Source organism: Podarcis raffonei, chromosome 5 (genome assembly GCF_027172205.1).
Source record: "Podarcis raffonei isolate rPodRaf1 chromosome 5, rPodRaf1.pri, whole genome shotgun sequence".
NCBI classification, from domain to species: domain Eukaryota; kingdom Metazoa; phylum Chordata; class Lepidosauria; order Squamata; family Lacertidae; genus Podarcis; species Podarcis raffonei.
In genome coordinates this window covers 10,827,576-10,847,405 of record NC_070606.1, presented here as the reverse complement: position 1 = coordinate 10,847,405, position 19,830 = coordinate 10,827,576, and the positions used below count along the sequence as shown (strand labels likewise).

The 19,830-nt window shown below is 45.3% G+C and overlaps 1 protein-coding gene across 1 annotated transcript in view; it reads left to right on the top strand.

Moving 5' to 3' along the window:
* The window catches only part of FGFRL1 (fibroblast growth factor receptor like 1), a 179,607-nt gene that overhangs the window by 144,592 nt on the left and 15,185 nt on the right, over nucleotides 1-19,830 (top strand). The window contains exon 5 of the mRNA XM_053387393.1: nucleotides 18,203-18,283. Coding sequence (XP_053243368.1) covers nucleotides 18,203-18,283 — 81 coding nt within the window. The remainder of the gene's footprint in view (nucleotides 1-18,202; nucleotides 18,284-19,830) is intronic.

Sequence of the window (19,830 nt, the reverse complement as noted above, 5' to 3'; positions counted from 1 at the left end):
AGAATACCAGGACAGTGCACCCAGCATGGGTGAGCTAGGGGACGAGGCAACTGTGCCACAATGTATAGCTGCCACAACTTTCTCCAGTCTCCTCCCCAGCCCCTTGTTATATCAGATGCAAGTACTGAATCTTGCAGAAGCTATATTGCTGCACTACTCTGATCTCCCATCAGCCAATAGCAATGTCTCCCAGTACGTTTCCGAGCACGATTCAAAGTGTTGGTGCTGACCTTTAAAGCCCTAAACGGCCTCGGTCCTGTATACCTGAAGGAGCGTCTCCACCCCCATCATTCAGCCCGGACACTGAGATCCAGCGCCGAGGGCCTTCTGGCGGTTCCCTCATTGCGAGAAGTGAGGCTACAGGGAACCAAACAGAGGGCCTTCTCAGTAGTGGCGCCCGCCCTGTGGAACGCCCTCCTATCAGATGTCAAAGAGATAAACAACTACCTGACATTCAGAAGAAGTTTTTAATATGTAACGCTGTACTGTTTTTAACACTTGATTGGGAGCCTCCCAGAGTGGCTGGGGAAACTCAGCCAGATGTGTGGGGTATAAATAATAAATTATTATTATTAATTTTTATTTATTTATTTTTATTTTTATTTTTATTTTTATTATTATTATTATTATTATTATTATTATTATTATTATTATTATGTCTCCCACACATGGTGAGCACTTGGCCACCATTCAGAGGTAAAGCTCCCTGAACACCTCGCAGGCAGGTGTTCCTCCAACCATTGCCATTGCCCAGGAGTGCGTTGCCTTGAAAGAACATGGCCTGGACACCTGGAGCAGTGCGCCCTTGCACACACCCAATTTCATTGCAATCCCCAGGGATGCAGGTGAAGGGAAGCCCCGGCAGAACTCTCTCTTTTTTCTTTTTTTTTGGAAAGATATTTATTAAAATTTTCAATTTTTTATACAAACAAAAAAACAAAACAAAACAAAAAAACATATAGTTCAAAATACAATCTTTTCAGTAACATGTTTCTCTGACCTCCTCATACCTCCCCTTCTTGTATTCCCTTTTAGGTTCTTTGTTCAGCAAATCCTTAACTTAAAGCATTACAGCTTATAATATCCCCTTATTTTCTATCCAGACCCTTTTTTTTCATCCATGTTCCTTTATATCATTACAGCTAGAAACCACTCAATTTCAATCCAACATCATTCAGCATCCCTTAATTTTGCAATATTTCTGTAAATAGTCCTTAAATTTTTTCCAATCTTCTTCTGCTGTCTCTTCTCCCTGATCACGGATTCTGCTCGTCATTTCTGCCAGTCCCATACAGTCAATCAGTTTCATCTGCCATTCTTCCAGGGTGGGTAGATCTTGCGTCTTCCAATACTTTGCGATGAGTATTCTTGCTGCTGTTGTAGCATACATGAAAAAAGTTCTGTCCTTCTTTGGCACCACTTGGCCAGCCATGCCCAAGAGAAAGGCCTCTGGTTTCTTCAAGAAGGTATATTTAAATACCTTTTTCAATTCATTATATATCATTTCCCAGAAAGCCTTAATCCTGGAAGCCCCGGCAGAACTCTCAGGTGGCACTTTTCTTCCTCAGTATGGGTTCAGGAACTCTGGGCTGCTTCCTAAACCCCATTGCATGCAGGCCATGAGGAAGATCCACCCATGGCCAGCAGCAGTGTCCACAATGCTCTCACCCAGCAATTGCTGGACTACAACTCCCATCATCCCTGACTACTGGTCCTGCTAGCTAGGGATGGTGGGAGTTGTAGTCCAACAACAGCTGGGGATTCAAGTTTAAGAAACACCAAGGAAGAGAATCGCTCAGGGCTAGAGAAAGTATTCTGTAATGCTGTTCTTTAATATGGCATACGAACGAGGGGCTACCAGTAGTCTGAAATGTCATTATAGGGACGCGGGTGGCGCTGTGGGTTAAACCACAGAGCCTAGGACTTGCCAGTCAGAAGGTTGGCAGTTTGAATCCCCGCAACGGGGTGAGCTCCCGTTGCTCGGTCCCTGCTCCTGCCAACCTAGCAGTTCGAAAACACATCAAAGTGCAAGTAGATAAATAGGTACTGCTCTGGCGGGAAGGTAAACGGCGTTTCCGTGTGCTGCTCTGGTTCGCCAGAAGCGGCTTAGTCATGCTGGCCACATGACCCGGAAGCTGTATGCCGGCTCCCTCGGCCAATAAAGTGAGATGAGCGCCACAACCCCAGAGTCGGCCATGACTGGACTAATGGTCAGGGGTCCCTTTACCTTTACCTAGAAATAATGCTTGGAAATCTTTTTGTAGCATAATCTCTGTTCTTTGCGCTGCACCACTATATATAATTCTAAGGAATCCTTTTATGTGTATTGCTCTTCCATTTGTCAGTGCTGAGAAGACTGGATGTGAACAGGCAGACGGTCTTTACATTTATAAAGCTCTTAATCTGCCATGTAGTAATGGTCATGAAAGTTCCATGAAAAGACAACCGTCTTATTTTTGCTACTGTGGGTACAGTATTTTTAAGTGTAACATTGTGCATATGTCTCCCTTTGCTTTTTATGGCTTGGGTTTTATTTTAAACTGTAGCCATGTGGTGCCCTTATTTTCATAGCTCAAGATTCAAATTTGTTATTTTACACTGTGTGGGAAGCTATTTTCATTCCGCCCTGTAAAAAACGTTTGCCAAGTGCTGAGCTTTCATGTAGATTGCCATTTGTTTTTCAATAGGATCCATTTGTAAGAGCCAATCCTCCCACCTCCAGCATGTTCCAGTCTTTCTATGAGTGTAGTTGCAAATGGCCTCTCTAGGCCAAACCCTCTCACACTGCTTAGAAAGAATTCAAGAAAGGCATTGTGGTTTCTGTGAATTTGTGCAAAGCTGCAGACTTTTCTGGAGTCACTTCCCCCTGTGCTGCCCATGGCAGCCTCAACACACGAGGGGCAAAACCTAGGCATCTCCTTTCAGTGGCCTGCCTGGCCTCACTTGGTGGTTCCCAGTGCCCTCTAATGCTGGCATGGTAAGAATGACTGGGGAAGAGCCCATAAGAGGATGTGCAGTGCATGGAGCCCCTTCGTCAGTGATATGCATACATTTAGGTAAAGGTAAAGGGACCCCTGACCATTAGGTCCAGTCATGACCGACTCTGGGGTTGCGGCGCTCATCTCGCTGCATTGGCCGAGGGAGCTGGCGTACAGCTTCCGGGTCATGTGGCCAGCATGACTAAGCTGCTTCTGGCGAACCAGAGCAGTGCACGGAAACGTCGTTTACCTTCCCTCTGGAGCGGTACCTATTTATCTACTTGCACTTTGACGTGCTTTCGAACTGCTAGGTTGGCAGGAGCAGGGATTGAGCAACGGGAGCTCACCCCATCGCGGGAGTTCGAACCGCCGACCTTCTGATCGGCAAGCCCTAGGTTCAATGGTTTAACCCACAGCGCCACCTGCGTCCCTGTGCATACATTTATTTGGGCACAAACATGTAATTAAGAAGTGAAAAGAGATACAGATCTGCACTCTAAAGATTCTAAAACCACGAAATATGCAAACCACAAGCAACCTTGATCATATAACATTAACTTAACAGCAACAATAACAGAATATGGAATTGGCACTCAATTCAGTTAATGCTAGCACACCTAGGGCTCAGGAATAGCAGAAGGCACCACCTGTTGCCTCCACACCCACACCCACACCCCATTCAGTTTCTGTATCATTGCAATTATTAGCGCTCCCTATTTTGCCCAGTACTATTTCCCGCATGGTTGCAATTTTCTGCATCTGTCAGAAAGTTGAACAACCTGGTATTTCCCTCCTCTTGAAGAATTTATGCTCTCCTTCTGCAGTGGGTGGCGCTGTGGTCTAAACCACAGAGCCTAGGGCTTGCCGATCGGAAGGTTGGCGGTTCGAATCCCCGCGACGGGGTGAGCTCCTGTTGCTTGGTCCCAGCTCCTGCAACCTAGCAGTTCGAAAGCACGTCAAAGTGCAAGTAGATAAATAGGTACCGCTCTGGCGGTAAGGTAAGCGGCGTTTCTAAGAGCTGGCCACATGACCCGGAAAAACGGTCTGCAGATAAACTCCAACTCCCTCGGCCAGTAAAGCGAGATGAACACCACAACCCCAGAGCCGTCCATAACTGAACTTAACGCTCAGAGGTCCCTTTACCTCTACCTTCTGCAATGACAGTGTAATGTGCTTGTTGCTGCATGTCATAAATAAAATAACAATTGTACTGCAAGCATCCCCTGCAGAGCAGGAACAATGCTGAAGTTCAAGTAATGAGCCATATGAACTGTAGAGCAGAAAATTGGCTTGACCTTCAATTATTTGAGTTCGAGCTAGCCAGAGAATACATGTGGGTTCTGGATTCACAAAAATAGATTAATGAATAAATTTAGCATTTGTTAATCTAATGTCAGTTTCATAGGATTTCAGAATCCTATGAATTAAGTGTGTTGCCATGTTTGCTGGCAATACTAAATTGTTTTGTTGTTGTTGTTGTTTAATCGTTTAGTCGTGTCCGACTCTTTGTGACCCCATGGGCCAGAGCACACCAGGCACTCCTGTCTTCCACTGCCTCCTGCAGCTTGGTCAAACTCATGCTGGTAGCTTCGAGAACACTGTCCAACCATCTCGTCCTCTGTCGTCCCCTTCTCCTTGTGCCCTCCATCTTTCCCAACATCAGGGTCTTTTCCAGGGAGTCTTCTCTTCTCATGAGGTGGCCAAAGTATGCAAGCCTCAGCTTCAGGATCTGTCCTTCCAGTGAGCACTCAGGGCTGATTTCCTTCAGAATGGAGAGGTTTGATCTTCTTGCAGTCCATGGGACTCTCAATGGTCTCCTCCAGCATCATAATTCAAAAGCATTAAAATAAACTTACCTTTGCTCTTTCTATACTCTATGCTTCAGGTGCTGGAAACAAGGCAGAAACAAATAGACTCTGGCTTGCCACTGTATGTGAACCTGGGTTCACATATCTCTCCAGACAAATGAGTGAAAACAAACCGCAAGCCCAGCAAAAAGCCAAACTCTGGCATTTTGGTTCCTGGCATATTTCTTCCCCTACACGGCACAGCCAGGAGTGTGTTCGTGCTCATTAAACCAAAGTGTGTTTTAAACTATGCAGAGTCAGATTATAATGGTACAATTGAAGTGATTGCACTTGCTGTCTGTCTGTCTGTCTCGCCTCTAACTCTCCTAGGAGAAGAGTTACGAAGCAAAAAGTACAGGCAACCTTCTAAAGCCAGAGGCCACATTTTTGGACCAGTGAGCACATTCTGAATTTTGATAAAATGCTGTGGTTGCCAGTCACAAAATTGCTGCCATGGGGTGAGGGGTGGGTGGGTGGGATAAAGCGACTTGTGCTAACAAGTTCAGTTACACCATAGATTTGCCCAATGCCCTTATGGCATGGACAGTCTTCATTTTCCTTATAATCCCTAACACGGAATTTGCATTTTTCACAGCTGCCACACACTGGGTCAACATCTTTGTCAGGCTTTCCACTACAACCCTTGTTCCTGGTCAGTCACCGCCAGTTCAGACCCTATGACATATGTGAAATTGAGAAATTTTGCCCTCACATGCATCCCTTTACACTTGTTCAGATTGGGTGGCATTTGCCATTTCCCCACCCAGTTTGGAGAAATCTTACTGGAGCTCTTCACAATTCCCATTTTGTTTTAACAACCCTGGACAATTTAGTGTCACCCTCAAACTTGGCCGCCTCACTGCTCAGTCCTAACTTTGGATTGTTTATGAACAAGTTAAAAAGCACATGAGCCAGTATTAATTCTGCAGCTCTTTCCTGCAGACAACTCATCTGTACATACCTCCCTCTCACTGCCCAGCCTCTCTCCCATTCTCATACAGGATACATGCAAAAGAAGGGCCTGCCATATAAACCCCCCAAAATCACGAGGGTCATTGGATTGGCGATTCCTGTGCTAAGCAATTTTCGTGAACCAACATGGCTGCTTCTGTTTTTCAGTGTTTTTCAATGAGCTTTCAAGTCAGAACAGTTGATGAGTGAATTGCTTGGATAGCAGGCTGTAACAATCCCCAAGGTCTTAAAAAGTGGATGTTTTTAACCCCCTTTTAGTAGTGGCCCCAACCCACCTTAACCTGACTTTGAAGCTATGATTTACCACTGCGGAAACCAGTTCATTGGCTTGTCTTCGTGACTTGCACCAATGCTTTTTTAAAATGGTGGTAAACATCCTTTTGCCCCCAGTTTCACCATGCAGTGTTTCTGGCAATTTCAGCCACTTGGACTCCTGTGTCTCAAAAGAAACACATCTCAGGTATCACATTAATTAGATTGGTATGAGATTATGGCTTACAAATTGCTGTTTTTGGATACAGATTCCTTATCCATTTTAAACTTCAGCAGTTAGCATGTAATAATATACCATAGTAGTCAACTTCTCGCAGAAGAGTAGGCAAAAAAAAAATGTTTATTAAAATAGATTGCAATCCCAGAAGCAGGAAATTTAATATTATTAATAAAAACAGGTGGCATTATTCGGAATGTTTTCACTATATACCACTTCATTCATGACACAGTATTTAAAAGGCCCTGCTTGTGTTTTTTGTCTCAGTATAGCATAAATCTTTTTTTCTGCGGAATTGTTATCTGTAATGGAAAGAGTAGCTCAAATTAGCACCATGACGGGGTTCAGGGCCAAAAAAAGTGTTCTTGTGGCTATGGCAAGTTATGACAAGATACTGCTTCCCTTTTCTGTTGCATATGTTCTGTCTGTAGAAGGACCGTGGGACTCCTTTAGGCCAGGCAAGGGGAGCCTGTGGCCCTTTAGGGCTACAACACCTATGAGCCATAGAATCATAGAATAGTAGAGTTGGAGGGGACCCTGATGGTCATCTAGTCCAACCCCCTGAAATGCAGGAATCTCAACTAAAGCATCCACAACAGATGAACATCCAACCTCTGCTTAAAAAACTCCTAGGAAGGAGAGTCTACCACCTTCTGAAGGAGTCCGATCCACTGTCGAACAGCGCTTAACAGCCAGAAAGTTCCACCTGATGTTGAGCCAGAATCTCCTTTCTTGTAACTTGAATCCATTGGTTCCGGTCCTACCCTCCAGAGCAGGAGAAAACAAGTTTGCTCCATCTTTCATGTGACAGCCCTTCAGATATTTGAAGATGGCTATCATATCTCCTCTCCTCGTTTCCAGGCTAAATATACCCAGTTCCCTCAACTGTTCCCAATAAGACTAGGTTTCCAGTACTTTGATCATCTTGGTCGCCTTCCTCTGCAAACCTTGCAGCTTGTCAACATCCTTCTTAAATTGTAGTGTCCAGAACTGGGTGCAGCATTCCAGGTGTGGTCTGACCAAGGCCGAAAAGAGTAGCACAGTCAAACCTCATGTTACGTTTGCTTCAGGTTGAGCGTTTTCCGGTTGCGTCCCGCGGCGACCTGGAAGTACTGGAAAGGGTTACTTCCAGGTTTTGCCGCTCATGCATGCACAGATTCACAAAATGATGTCATGTGCATGTGCAGAAGCAGCGAATTGCAACCCGTGCATGTGCAGACGCAGGTTGCGTTCTGCTCATGTTATGAATGGGGCTCTGGAACGGATCCCGTTCGCAACAAGAGGTACCACTGTACTGTTACTTCCCTTGACCTGGACGCTATTAAGGGGGGTTATTTTCTGCAGCACAGCCTTTTCTTAAAAGAGATGTGGTTCCATTGTTCAAAAAATCAATGGGTTCAAGATGAAGCCACAGGGAGAGCACAATAAGGCAAGATGTGTAGGCAACAACATGGGCATAATGAAACAATACACCTTGACAAGATACCCACATTCTTCAGTGCAGGCCCATTCTTAATTGGCCCACCAAGGGATCCAGAGATCTTGGCCTTGTATGTCAGGCTAATGTAAACTGACCATAAGCAAAGAGGTTTCAAGATTGTCTTTCTATGATTGCAGTAGGAAGCAAAGTATGATTTGGACCTTGCTTTGAGGCTTCTTAACAAATTTCTAAGTGGCGTTGTGCTAGATCTTTCATTTATTCCTGGGGGAAATCCTCATTAAGGTTTTTCAAGCCTGACCAGATTACGTCACTTTCCCTCTCCTCTCATTCCTCGCCCACCCTCTCGTTCCCTTCTTTATTTGCTCACACCCCTTGTTCTTTTAAAGAGTTGTGCTATTCCAAGGAGTTGTGCTTTAAGCCAGCAGCTGCATTAATGATGCTTGCTGATTGCTTCATTCTACACACACACACACACACACACACACACACACACACACGGTCTTTGAAGTGCGCTCAGGTCTCAGGCTTTAGTTCAAAGGTCACTTTGTTTATTTATGCAAAGCTGGTTCATCTGTGAAATGGGGCTTTCAAGGTCCCTGACATCAAAAGCGCCAAAGCCAGCCACAAGCCAGTCAGTGCAGGGACTGGCATTGTCCCATTATAAATCTGAACTACTATGTGGACTGCAGAGAAATGCAGGGCTTGTGTTTTTAACTGAATAAACGAATCCTGACCAGAATCTGTTGCTAGCTTAAACCAAGTTGCTCACTGCTAATAGTAATAATAATAATATCCATTTTGAGGCTATATGCTTCACATTTTTTTGCTTAATTTGGGCCCAGGAGCGCTCAAATTTAATGACTAGAAAAGATCCATAACTTTTGGAAGCATGGCCGAAAAGGTGAAGATCAGATATTACAGTCAAACCTCTTCTTACATCCGCCTCTGCTTGTGTCCATTTCACCCAACGTCCACTGCAAACCCGGAAGTAACTGGCGGGTTTGCCGCCATCTGCGCATGCGCAGGAGTGGTGATCACCGTTCGCACATACGCAGAAGTGGGCAATTGCCGCCTACATCTGCACACAACGGTGCCTCTCCCAGCGACCCGTTTCGACCTCTGGATGGACCTCCGGAACGGATTATAGTCACAGGTAGAGGTTCCACTGTACTTTTGATTTTAATTGTGGATAAAATTGTTCATAAAGGCCAAAGTGTGGTATGTGTTCATAGAGGATAAAGTGTGTTTAACATATACTAAAATTTTCTTCATTAAGTCTGCTATCTGATACTGATCAATCATATCTCTGTTGAGGTAGCATTCCTGGTGTAAATCAATAGCGCTACTCCAGTCAGCATCCTGCCTTCCAAATATGTAGACCTCTAAATGTCAGCACCATCTTAAAGCTACTCCTTATTGACAGCCAACAAGACTAATACAGTGGTACCTCAGGTTAAGTACTTAATTCGTTACGGAGGTCTGTACTTAACCTGAAACTGTTCTTAACCTGAAGCACCACTTTAGCTAATGGGGCCTCCCGCTGCTGCCGCGCCGTGGGAGCCCGATTTCTGTTCTCATCCTGAAGCAAAGTTCTTAACCTGAAGCACTATTTCTGGGTTAGCGGAGTCTGTAACCTGAAGCGTATGTAACCTGAAGCGTATGTAACCTGAGGTACCACTGTAATTTTAATATGTTCCTCCAAGTCGACATCATCTATTCATCTCAGATGGTAATGACCACCCCATCTTTAGACACCTGGCCCATACACTACTACTGGAGAAGTTAACCACCTGCTTGCCTTCTCTCCTGCCTCACTGGAGATGAGCACACATTGATTTCTTATGGCTACAAGGCCAGTTGAAGATGCTTAGCTAGCTGAGGTCTAAGATGTGGATGGACTAGGATGTTCACATATGAAGTACAGTATATAACATCAGCACAGTTGCTCTAAGACCAAGCCAAGCAACCCGTCAGATGATTCCAGGCAATTCATCTGCTGCCTTTTCCGTAGAAAGTATGGCTGTAGGAGGATTTGGGGCAAGGAGAAGGATCTGGTTGACCCTCACCTCCCCAACACATATTCTGTATGCAGTATGCAGATGACACCCAGCTCTACCTCTCCTTTAAATCAGAACCAGTGAAGGCGGTGAAGGTCCTGTGTGAGTGCCTGGAGGCTGTTGGAGGATGGATGGCGGCTAACAGATTGAGGTTGAATCCTGACAAGACAGAAGTACTGTTTTTGGGGGACAGGGGGCGGGCTGGTGTGGGGGATTCCCTGGTCCTGAGTTCCCCTGAAGAACCAGGTGCGCAGCCTGGGAGTCATTTTGGACTCACAGCTGTCCATGGAGGCACAGGTTAATTCTGTGTCCAGGGCAGCTGTCTACCAACTCCACCTGGTACGCAACCCCTACCTGCCCACGGACTGCCCGCCAGAGTGGTGCATGCTCTAGTTATCTCCCGCTTGGACTACTGCAACGCGCTCTACGTGGGGTTACCTTTGAAGGTGACCCGGAAACTACAACTAATCCAGAATGCGGCAGCTAGACTGGTGACTGGGAGTGGCTGCCGGGACCACATAACACCGGTTCTGAGAGATCTGCATTGGCTCCCAGTACGTTTCCGAGCACAATTCAAAGTATTGGTGCTGACCTTTAAAGCCCTAAATGGCCTCGGTCCAGTATACCTGAAGGAGCATCTCCACCCCCATCGTTCAGCCCAGACACTGAGATCCAGCGCTGAGGGCCTTCTGGCGGTTCCCTCATTGCGAGAAGTATGGTTACAGGGAACCAGGCAGAGGGCCTTCTCGGTAGTGGCGCCTGCCCTGTGGAACGCCCTTCCAGCAGATGTCAAAGCAATAAACAACTATTTTACTTTTAAAAGACAACTGAAGGCAGCCCTCTTTAGGGAAGTTTTTAATGTCTGATGCTGTACTGTTTTTAATATTCAGTTGGAAGCCCCCCAGAGTGGCTGGGGAAACCCAGCCAGATGTGCGGGGTATAAATAATAAATTCTTCTTCCTCTTCTTCTTCTTCTTCTTCTTCTTCTTCTTCTTCTTCTTCTTCTTCTTTCAACAAGGACAGGGATTTCTACTGTCCTCTCAACCCCCCCCCCCCCATTTCTCTTCTAATTTGCACATGGGATTCAACTAAGATATATCGATTTTGTAATGTTAATTCTGGCGTATTAAGCTTTGTCCTCAGGGTATTCTGGAGTCTTTGCTTTCCTCCTGTTTTCAGTGGAAGTCAAAATTTATCTATTTAGCAGAATTGTATTGCTTTTCCTAGCAGGGTTCTTTGTGACTACTTGGAATTCAAGGGAGAAATATCTCCTCTCAGCTATAGCAAAAAAGAAGAAGCAATGAACAAGCTGGTGCCTCCATTATACTGCCACTAAAGCTATGGAAAGTTTGTTGCTCGCCAGAAAGGACAGCTGGTTTGCCTTTCTGTAAGGCCTGCATTTGCAGCTAAATCTGCCATTCTTTGTTTTGCAGTAAACTGATGAAATTCAAAGGCAGAAGAACTAGAAACCAACTACAGAGAGTGCACTAGAAAATGGAACGTGAGCCTCAAACCAAAAACAAGCAAAGACCTCAATTAACTTAATATTAGGGAAACAACCAGTTCTGCAAACATGGTTTCCTAAATGTTAAGCACAAAGATATTGCAACTCTTCACATTGGTTGATCTGCTCTGTTTGTTATAATAATAATAATAATAATAAATTTTATTTATATCCCGCCCTCCCCAGCCGAAGCCGGGCTCAGGGCAGCTAACAACAATAAAACAGTACAAAAGTACAACACAAACAACACTCTAAAATCATTCATTATAAAATTAATTAAATTCAAGCCACTGGCCACCATTGGGCCAGAGCTCCGCGAAGATTGCCGAGGGAGGGAGTCAGGCTGTGCCCTGGCCAAAGGCCTGGCGGAACAGCTCTGTCTTGCAGGCCCTGCGGAAAGATGTCAAGTCCCGCAGGGCCCTAGTCTCTTGTGACAGAGTGTTCCACCAGGTCGGAGCCACAGCCGAAAAAGCCCTGGCTCTAGTTGAGGCCAGCCTAACTTCTCTGTGGCCTGGGACCTTCAAGATGTTTTTATTTGAAGACCGTAAGTTTCTCTGTGGGGCATACCAGGAGAGGTGGTCCCGTAGGTACGAGGGTTTTTCTTCAAGTTCTAGGATCTAGGCGTCTCAACTGTGGCAACTGCATCAGTTTCAATCAGGGCAACAATGGAATCTCTTGAGATACCACCCTGAAAACACATCCCATTATCCCAGCTGCCAAAATGAGTAATGAAAACATGCAAGTGTGAATGTTTGCTGTTGTGCATTTTGTTCCTACCATGTAATATCCCCTTTCCCCATCCCTTTTGTATGCCTCTTACCAGTTCCCACACCCAGAGCTTGCTCACCGAAAGCATCTAAGGAGCTTTGCACACGGCTAGCCACCTTCTTCTGCATGCATATAACTCACTAGATGGGTCTGTATTGTTGGGCTTTCTGTGGACCCAACCAGATGTGCATCTACATGCATATTTAAGCACAGATTCTTTTTTTTTTATAAATAATTTTTATTAATTTTCCAACATACATTTATAATATCCAATCTAAATTTATCACATATTTTCTCTTTTGGACTTCCTTCAGCATCTCTCATCCATTATTCAATTTTTTAATTACACATTTCCTAATTTTTATATTGCATTTTATATACCTTCACCCTCTTATTTTTCTTCAACACAATATTCCTCAAACATTCACAGAGCTTCTTGAAATCCCACTAGCATTGTTTGCTCATCACATATACATTTCAAATAATCTGAAAATTTTCCCCAATCTTCGATGAACTTTTGGTCACGTAGATATCTGATCTTCCCCATTAGTTTATCTAATTCTGCATAGTCCATCAGTTTCATTCTCCATTCTTCTAACGTCGGTAGTTGTTCCTGTTTCCATTTTTGGGCCAGTAGTATTCTCGCTGCAGTTACTGCGTATTGGAAAAGTTTACAGTCCTTTCTATTTATCTCATTTCCTACTATTCCTAAAAGAAAGGCCTCTGGTTTCTTAACAAATGTATATTTCAACATCTTTTTCAACTCATTATATATCAATTCCCAGAAACCCTTCACCTTCTTACAATCCCACCACATATGGTAAAATGTTCCCTCTTTTTCTTTACATTTCCAACACTATTTAAGCACAGATTCTGTCTTATCTGCAATACTTTGCTTTCAATGGAACACTGGGGTGTGCATCCAGGTGCAGGGCCATCTTTACCCCGGGGGTGCAAGGAGTGCAGTGCACCTGGGTGCCAAATTCTGTGGGGCGCCAAATGTATACCTACTGTATACTCTTGATTGGCGGCAGTGAAAAGCAATGGAGCGAAAGTCCCCTCCCCCCCCTTCCTTCGCCCTGCTACTCCGTAGCGTCAAATATTCCTGACGAGTCAGGAAACAAAAGCAGTTATTTCCGCTGCGTCGTTGTTACAGGTGAGCGATTTTCCTCCCCCCAAAAAGTGAACAACTTGAGCTTTTTGGGGGGAGGGGGGAAGCCAAACAATGAGTTCACCCCCTCCCTAAAACATCTGGGGACAGCTAAACTAAATTTGGGGGCACTGGGTGGATCTTTGCACCCCGGCGGCGCATATGCTAAAGTCCAGGTGTTTATCTTGATAGGGATTAGAATGCACATTTGCATCCAAGTGGACATTCAGTTTGATAGCAAGGGAGTGAAGGATAGGAAGCCAGTTTAATTAGATGCATATTAGCAACAGGATCTTTTCAAGTTCCTGGGAAAAAGTGGTAGTAGCTGTGGTTTGGAAAATGCATGCATGAAGACTCATAATTTCTGATTTACTGTGCTGCTTTAAACTGTGAAGGGCTTCAAGTGGCTCAGAATAAGCCAGAGTATTTGCCCAATAGAGAAGGCTTAATGTGTTTTAGAGCTCTTTAACTTTGTGGGCTGAGGATGGGAAGAATGATGTTTGGGGAAAGCATGAGGCAGCTTTATAAAATGATGTCGTCGTCAGTTGGATTGGCATTATTTCACTCAATGTGTAATGGGCATGGAATTCCCTACTATGTTTCCTTAAAGAAAGATTTAAAAAACTGAGGGAGGGTGCACCCTAATTTCACACACTTTTCACATGAAAGGAAGACCACTAAAAATGTTTAGGGAAATACTTAATAGACACTACATCTCTTGATGGCACAGAGCTGCTCCTTTGGGATGGCCTTTTGTTGTTTTGTATCAAATATGTGGAGATATTAGCCTTTGCCTCATTCTTCCTCCGCCTCTCGTTCTACATGATGTCATTGACTGGCTGGCTTCCGAGTAGTGGTGGGAGACGCCAGCGGAGGAGCCCTCAAGGGAAGAAGGCTCAGAGCTCGGAGGTTGGTGGTGGGACAACGACGAATGGTCAGAGGGAGAAGATGGAGAAGACTGGGAGGAGGAGGTGTCCGAAGCTGTAGAAGTAACCTGGTTTTGTGAGCAGTGGGAGTCTGTGCCAGAGGGAGGAGCAGAAGCAGAGGCAAAAGTGGAGGCAGGGGGAGCAAGAGGAAGGGATGAATCAGGCTGGTGAAGAAGCTGGGGGGTGTCTCCCTCTCCTGCTGTGACCAGCTCCCCTCCTTCCCCCATGTCTCCCAGAACCCGCAGAGGTATGAAGAGGGCGGGGCAAAGACAGGCATGGCGGCATAGTCTCAGATTGCTTGGGAAGGACCCAGGGGAGGAGGAAACTTAAGACAGCTGTGGGAAAGTAGGGACCTTAGTCCCCATAACTGCCTCATAGGGGCAGTATCTACCAGGATGAGTTGTTGTGCTCTCTAGGCCTCGCCTCCTGAGTCTACCTTGTTTTCTTGAAAAAGCCCATGGAACTACATTAGAGAAACAGAGACAGACAAAAACATAGAGAGACCGTGGACAGAAAAACAGAGCAACACCAAGCTTTGTGGGAACTTTGATCTAACTCGGGATGCTTTGTTGACTTAATGGCTCGACATGGATAAGGATAAACTCACTCCAAATCGCCATGATTCACTTCATTATTTAGCTCTAGTGCACACGGTATTTACTGTGGTTTCCTATGAGACCTAAACCATCACAGGTGGTTGTTGTTGCTGGATCTGCCTGTCCCGAGAGAATGGGGTGTTCCTCTAGGGATGAAGTCAAACTGCTGTGTTAGCAGGACCAAAGTGACCTCCCTGGGGCACAGATCTGGGCAGTGTGTATGGAGGTCCTGGGCTGCCCAGAAGACAAGACCACCCCCTTCTTGGCCTTGCCGATGTGGTCCCAAGGAAATCAGAGTGATGCGTTTGACACCAGCTTGGCTGAAAAAGTTTCTAGAAGGAGACGTACAAGGAGCCATCCAACCACCTTAGGGACTCCAGATTTGTGTAGGGCTTACTCCTTAGCCTCTTCTTCTCCCAAAGACTTTCTCACGAATGAGTATAGCCGCAAGGCAGCAGAGGTTTAGGGATCAGAGTTTTCCTTCCCAGGCTGACAAGTAGGATCCAGGAAACACAATGTTGTATTTTATCACACAATGTTGAATAATCAGCTGATCCCACCTCCACAATCATTTATTCCAATTTAAGAACCCCAAACTACTTGACTGAGATTTGCATTGAGTTCCTTTTCCTAGGAATCTGTTATGATAACTCTACTAACAGAACAATGTGGAAATTTACTTTCATGGGGAAACACCACACTTCTCAATAACTATGAGCACCTTCTGAAGCATTCTGGGGATTTCAAGGAAGTCAACTTGCTTGTCATACAGGCACAGATAAATCCATGAGTTTGACAACTGCTCCCTTGTCTTTAAGCTGATCCAATTATGTAGTGCAAAAGTCTACTCCATGCAAACTGATTATGTTTCAGTTGCTACTGTAACCAATAAATATGTGTAATTGTCCGTATACAGTGCTGCAAAATCAACATTGATTTCATTCCCTTCTTGCAGTGATTTAAATCCATCCACCCTGTAAATGAGCATAAAAGTTAGATTGTAGATTTCTTTATTTTTACGCAGCAACAGTGTTCACCTTCTCTACATTTCAGCAGTCACCTCTGGCACAGTCCCTCCCCCACTCCACCAAATGCTGGCCATGATGTTTTCTGAAACCCTTCTGTTCAATATATTCACCTTATCTGCATTTTTAATTCACCCACGCCCATCCTTCAAACTTTTTATTTTTGGGGGAGAGCTTTCCTGATTCTTGCATGCAGCTCCACAGTTTGAGGATTTGGCTGGATAACGAGCAGCGATCTTCAAAGGATCTGGCGCATTCACAGCAATTTGGTTCACATGAAAGGCTTGGCAGCCTGTCAAGTGCAGCTGAGAATGCCAATTAGTTGGTGTGCATGAGTGGAGCTGGGGGCGGGAGGGGGCTGCACTCTGGTGGGCATACTGTAACATGAGGCTGGAGACAAAAGAGGGGAGTCCAGCCTTACTATACAGGGCTGGACAGGATTAAGTTCTAATTGACAAAACCTCTGCTTAAAATCTGCAAGGAAGTCCTGTGGGCATTTAATGGATCTTTTTACTGTCTTCCCCTGTAGGATTTCAGGGCTCGGCGCTGCGTTTTCAAAATCCTCGTTTCCAGTATATTATTGCCATATGTCGGTTTGCTTTGCTACTAGCTACCTGTAACAAATAGCTCCAAATATACCCCGAATGGTTCCTTATAAATTTCTTTTTGAGTTGCAGAAACTTGCAATGGTAAAATCTGCAAGCAATTTCCAGTTTTGAGAAGTGAAGTAGGCAGAACTCTGCTGCTCTGTGTTGGGAGCGTTTTCCAGAGCATCCTCAAGAACACTAGGCCATTGTATCTTCGGTGTGGGATGCACCTGGTTGCGTGTTCTTCCTTTTAGAACCTCCTCTGCAGCCTGATTTTAGAAGGACAAAGTACAAGATGCAGGTCTTGTCAGAGTTGCCCTTGCATGGGACATACAGAAGGGTAGACTGAGGCACCAGTTACCTAGTCAGCTCACTAGGCTCAGGAGCAGTCGGCATGTCTGTGTTGGTGCCACAGAGATGGCCTAAAAACAGTAGCAGCCATTCCCCTTACCAAGATGGAACAGAGCAGGGGGACAGCAACAATGGGGTGGTGCTTTCTTTCTTTTATGCATAAGGATAGTGATTTATTACATGCACATCTGGGGAGCTCAAAGTAACATACATGGTTCCCCACGTTATCCTCCCAACCACCTGTGAAATACTGTATTTTTCACTCCAAAAGATGCACCAGACCATAAGGCGCACCTAGTTCTGGGAGGAGGAAAACAAGAAAAAATTATTCTGAATCCCAGAAGCTAGAACAGCAAGAGGGATCTGGCTTCTGGGATACCGTGTGGCTGTTCTGGCTTCTGGGATAACCGCGCCAAGCCTCTTCAGGGCAGCGGGATGAAGGCTCCCCCTGCCCGAAGAGGCCGCGCACGGCTAAGGCAGAAGCCAGGACGGCGCATCGCTGAAAGGGCGCTGCGCAGTTCTCCCTCTCTGAGAGGGAGAACTGCACAGCGCCCCTTCAGCGAAGCTGGAGAAGGAACAGAAGGAGACCCTTCTGTTCCTCCTCCGGCTTCCAGGACAGGCGCTGCACAGAGAGGGAGAGCTGTGCAGCACCCCTTCAGCGAAGCGGAAGGAGGAACAGAAGGGTCTCCGTTCCTCCTCCCGCTTCGCTGAAGGGGCGCTGCGCAGCTCTACCTCTCTGCGCAGCGCCATTGGCTCCATAAGACGCACTCAACATTTCCCCTTACTTTTTAGGAGGGAAAAAGTGCATCTTATGGAGCGAAAAATACGGTAGGTCAAGCTGAAAGGTGGTGAAGTGGCCAAGGGTCACCAAGAGAGTGTTATGTCTGAGCAAGGATTCGAAGCGAGGTTTCCCCACACCTTGGCTAATACTCATAAGCACAACAACATCTGCTTTGTCCTCAATAAAGTAACATTCAGCACTGATGCTTTCCCTTCGCCACAGCTTTTCCCCACTGCTGGTCTCCCAAACGGTTTCATTGGCTCAAATAAGCACAGATTTATAGAAAGGCACCATGTAAGCTTCAAAATAAATAAAGCAGTTTTTCACTTCCTGGATTTTTCTGAATTCTGTGAAATGTTGCCTCCAACATGGCCGGTTCCCAGAAGTCTCAGTTGCCTCCTCAGCTATAATTTTGATTTATGCCATCATTTGCAAGGAGTGTAAAACAGTTCCATCTCCTCCTTGGGAACGCCAGTCGGTAAACAAAAACAAAAGGGCTTTGGTTCGCTATTAATGGAAGCATTAATTAATCTCCCATCATGTTAGTAGCCAGCTGAAAAGCTAAAAAAACAGGAAAGAAACTGAACTGGCAGCAGGTAGCAAAAACATATTCAGCGTGTTGGAATGTGCCATTTAATTCAGTTCCTGCAAAAGCACAGCTGCGTTCCAGTTCAGATGCTGCTTTATGATGTTTTAAACTGTTCCTCCTTTCCCTGTCGTTGAATCTAGATGATGCAAGTTCAGGAAGAGAGAGTCTAGTGCCTGAAGTTCCCAATAGTGAATCTGAAGATCATTCTGGAAAGCTCTGGGGTAAGCAAAGACACATTCAATTTTACTAGCTATGTTATGGCTAGAGGATAAGAAGACGGAACACAGTTCCAGTTAACAGGGACTTCGCTGGCAAGATATTATTCCTGTGGAACAAACACATATTGCAGCCAAATAGACTTTGACTGATGGTTTTTTAAATGTAGTTAAGATTTATTATTGTAAATAATTACCGTATTTTTCGCCCTATAGGACGCACTTCCCCCCTCCAAAAATGAATGGGAAATGTGTGTGCGTCCTATGGGGCGAATGCAGGCTTTCGCTGAAGCCTGGAGAGCGAGAGGGGCCGGTGCGCACCGCCGGGCTCCCAAGGCTTGCGGACAACAGCCTGCAGCCCGAAACCCGGGGAGCGCAGCGGAGCACGCCCCGGGCTTCGGGCAGATATCTGCAAGCCTGGGGAGACGAGCGCGACTTCCCACCTGGCTCCCAAGGCTTGCGGATAGCAGCCTGTTCTGGGGGCTGGGGTCGGGGGAAGCTCGGGCTTCCCCAGCCCCGTGCCTGGGGGGGGGAATAAATTTTTTCCTTTATTCCCCCCCCCCAAAAAAACTAGGTGCGCCCTATGGGCCGGTGCGCCCTATAGGGCGAAAAATCCGGTAGCTGATGCTAATCTTCCTTTTGACAGTTCGGGTGGCCATTTCAATGTCTGACCATTTTAACGGCTCGCACCTTGTATTTTTGGCAGAATCTGCATTCTCATATTTCAAACTCTCCTTGCCAAAATATCTGCGTTGTTGCAATAGGGTGATCTTTCTTTCTATCTGTATTTTCGTGACACTTTAACCTGTAACATCAGTTCACCTTTGTGTCTTGTTTAATCGACTCTTTAAACGACCTTGAAGTTTCTAACCCATGATGCACTACAGTAGTAAGGTAAACACAGAGGGACAAATACATCAAGACTATTTACCTAAGCTGAGTAATTGTTTAAATTGGTGTGCAGTCAATACCTGCTACAGTTCAAACTGACAGATGAGTTTTCCACACACACACACAAAAACAACACAAAAATATGAGAGACACTATTGCAAAGTGGAAATCCTCCAGCTGGTTTTGCAGATAACTAAGAACCGCCACACGCTCCGCAACGTAACATCTGTGTTTGCCGCCTGTTTTCTCTTAGAAACACTTGTTTTTAAAATAGCACAACAGATTTTATAAAGTCAAGTCATGGCATGAGCAATCACCAATGGAATAAAATGTAATCATGCTACTCTGAACTAGAAAAACAATCACAACTTTGTATTTCTAAATGTTATCTTTTGCTTTTGTCAGATATTTTGCTTATATACAGGGATTTAACAGCTAGTCAGGAAACGCATATGGCATACCATGTTAGCACACGGCATCTTTTAGTTGTTTATATTATTTGGCTTCCCATGATCTGGGCTGAACAATGGGGGTGAAGACGCTCCTTCAGGTACACTGGGCCAAGGCCATTTAGGTCAGCACCAACACTTTGACTTGTGCTCGGAAACATACTGTGAGCCAGTGAAGAACCTTAAGGACCGGTGTTACCGTATTTTTTGCTT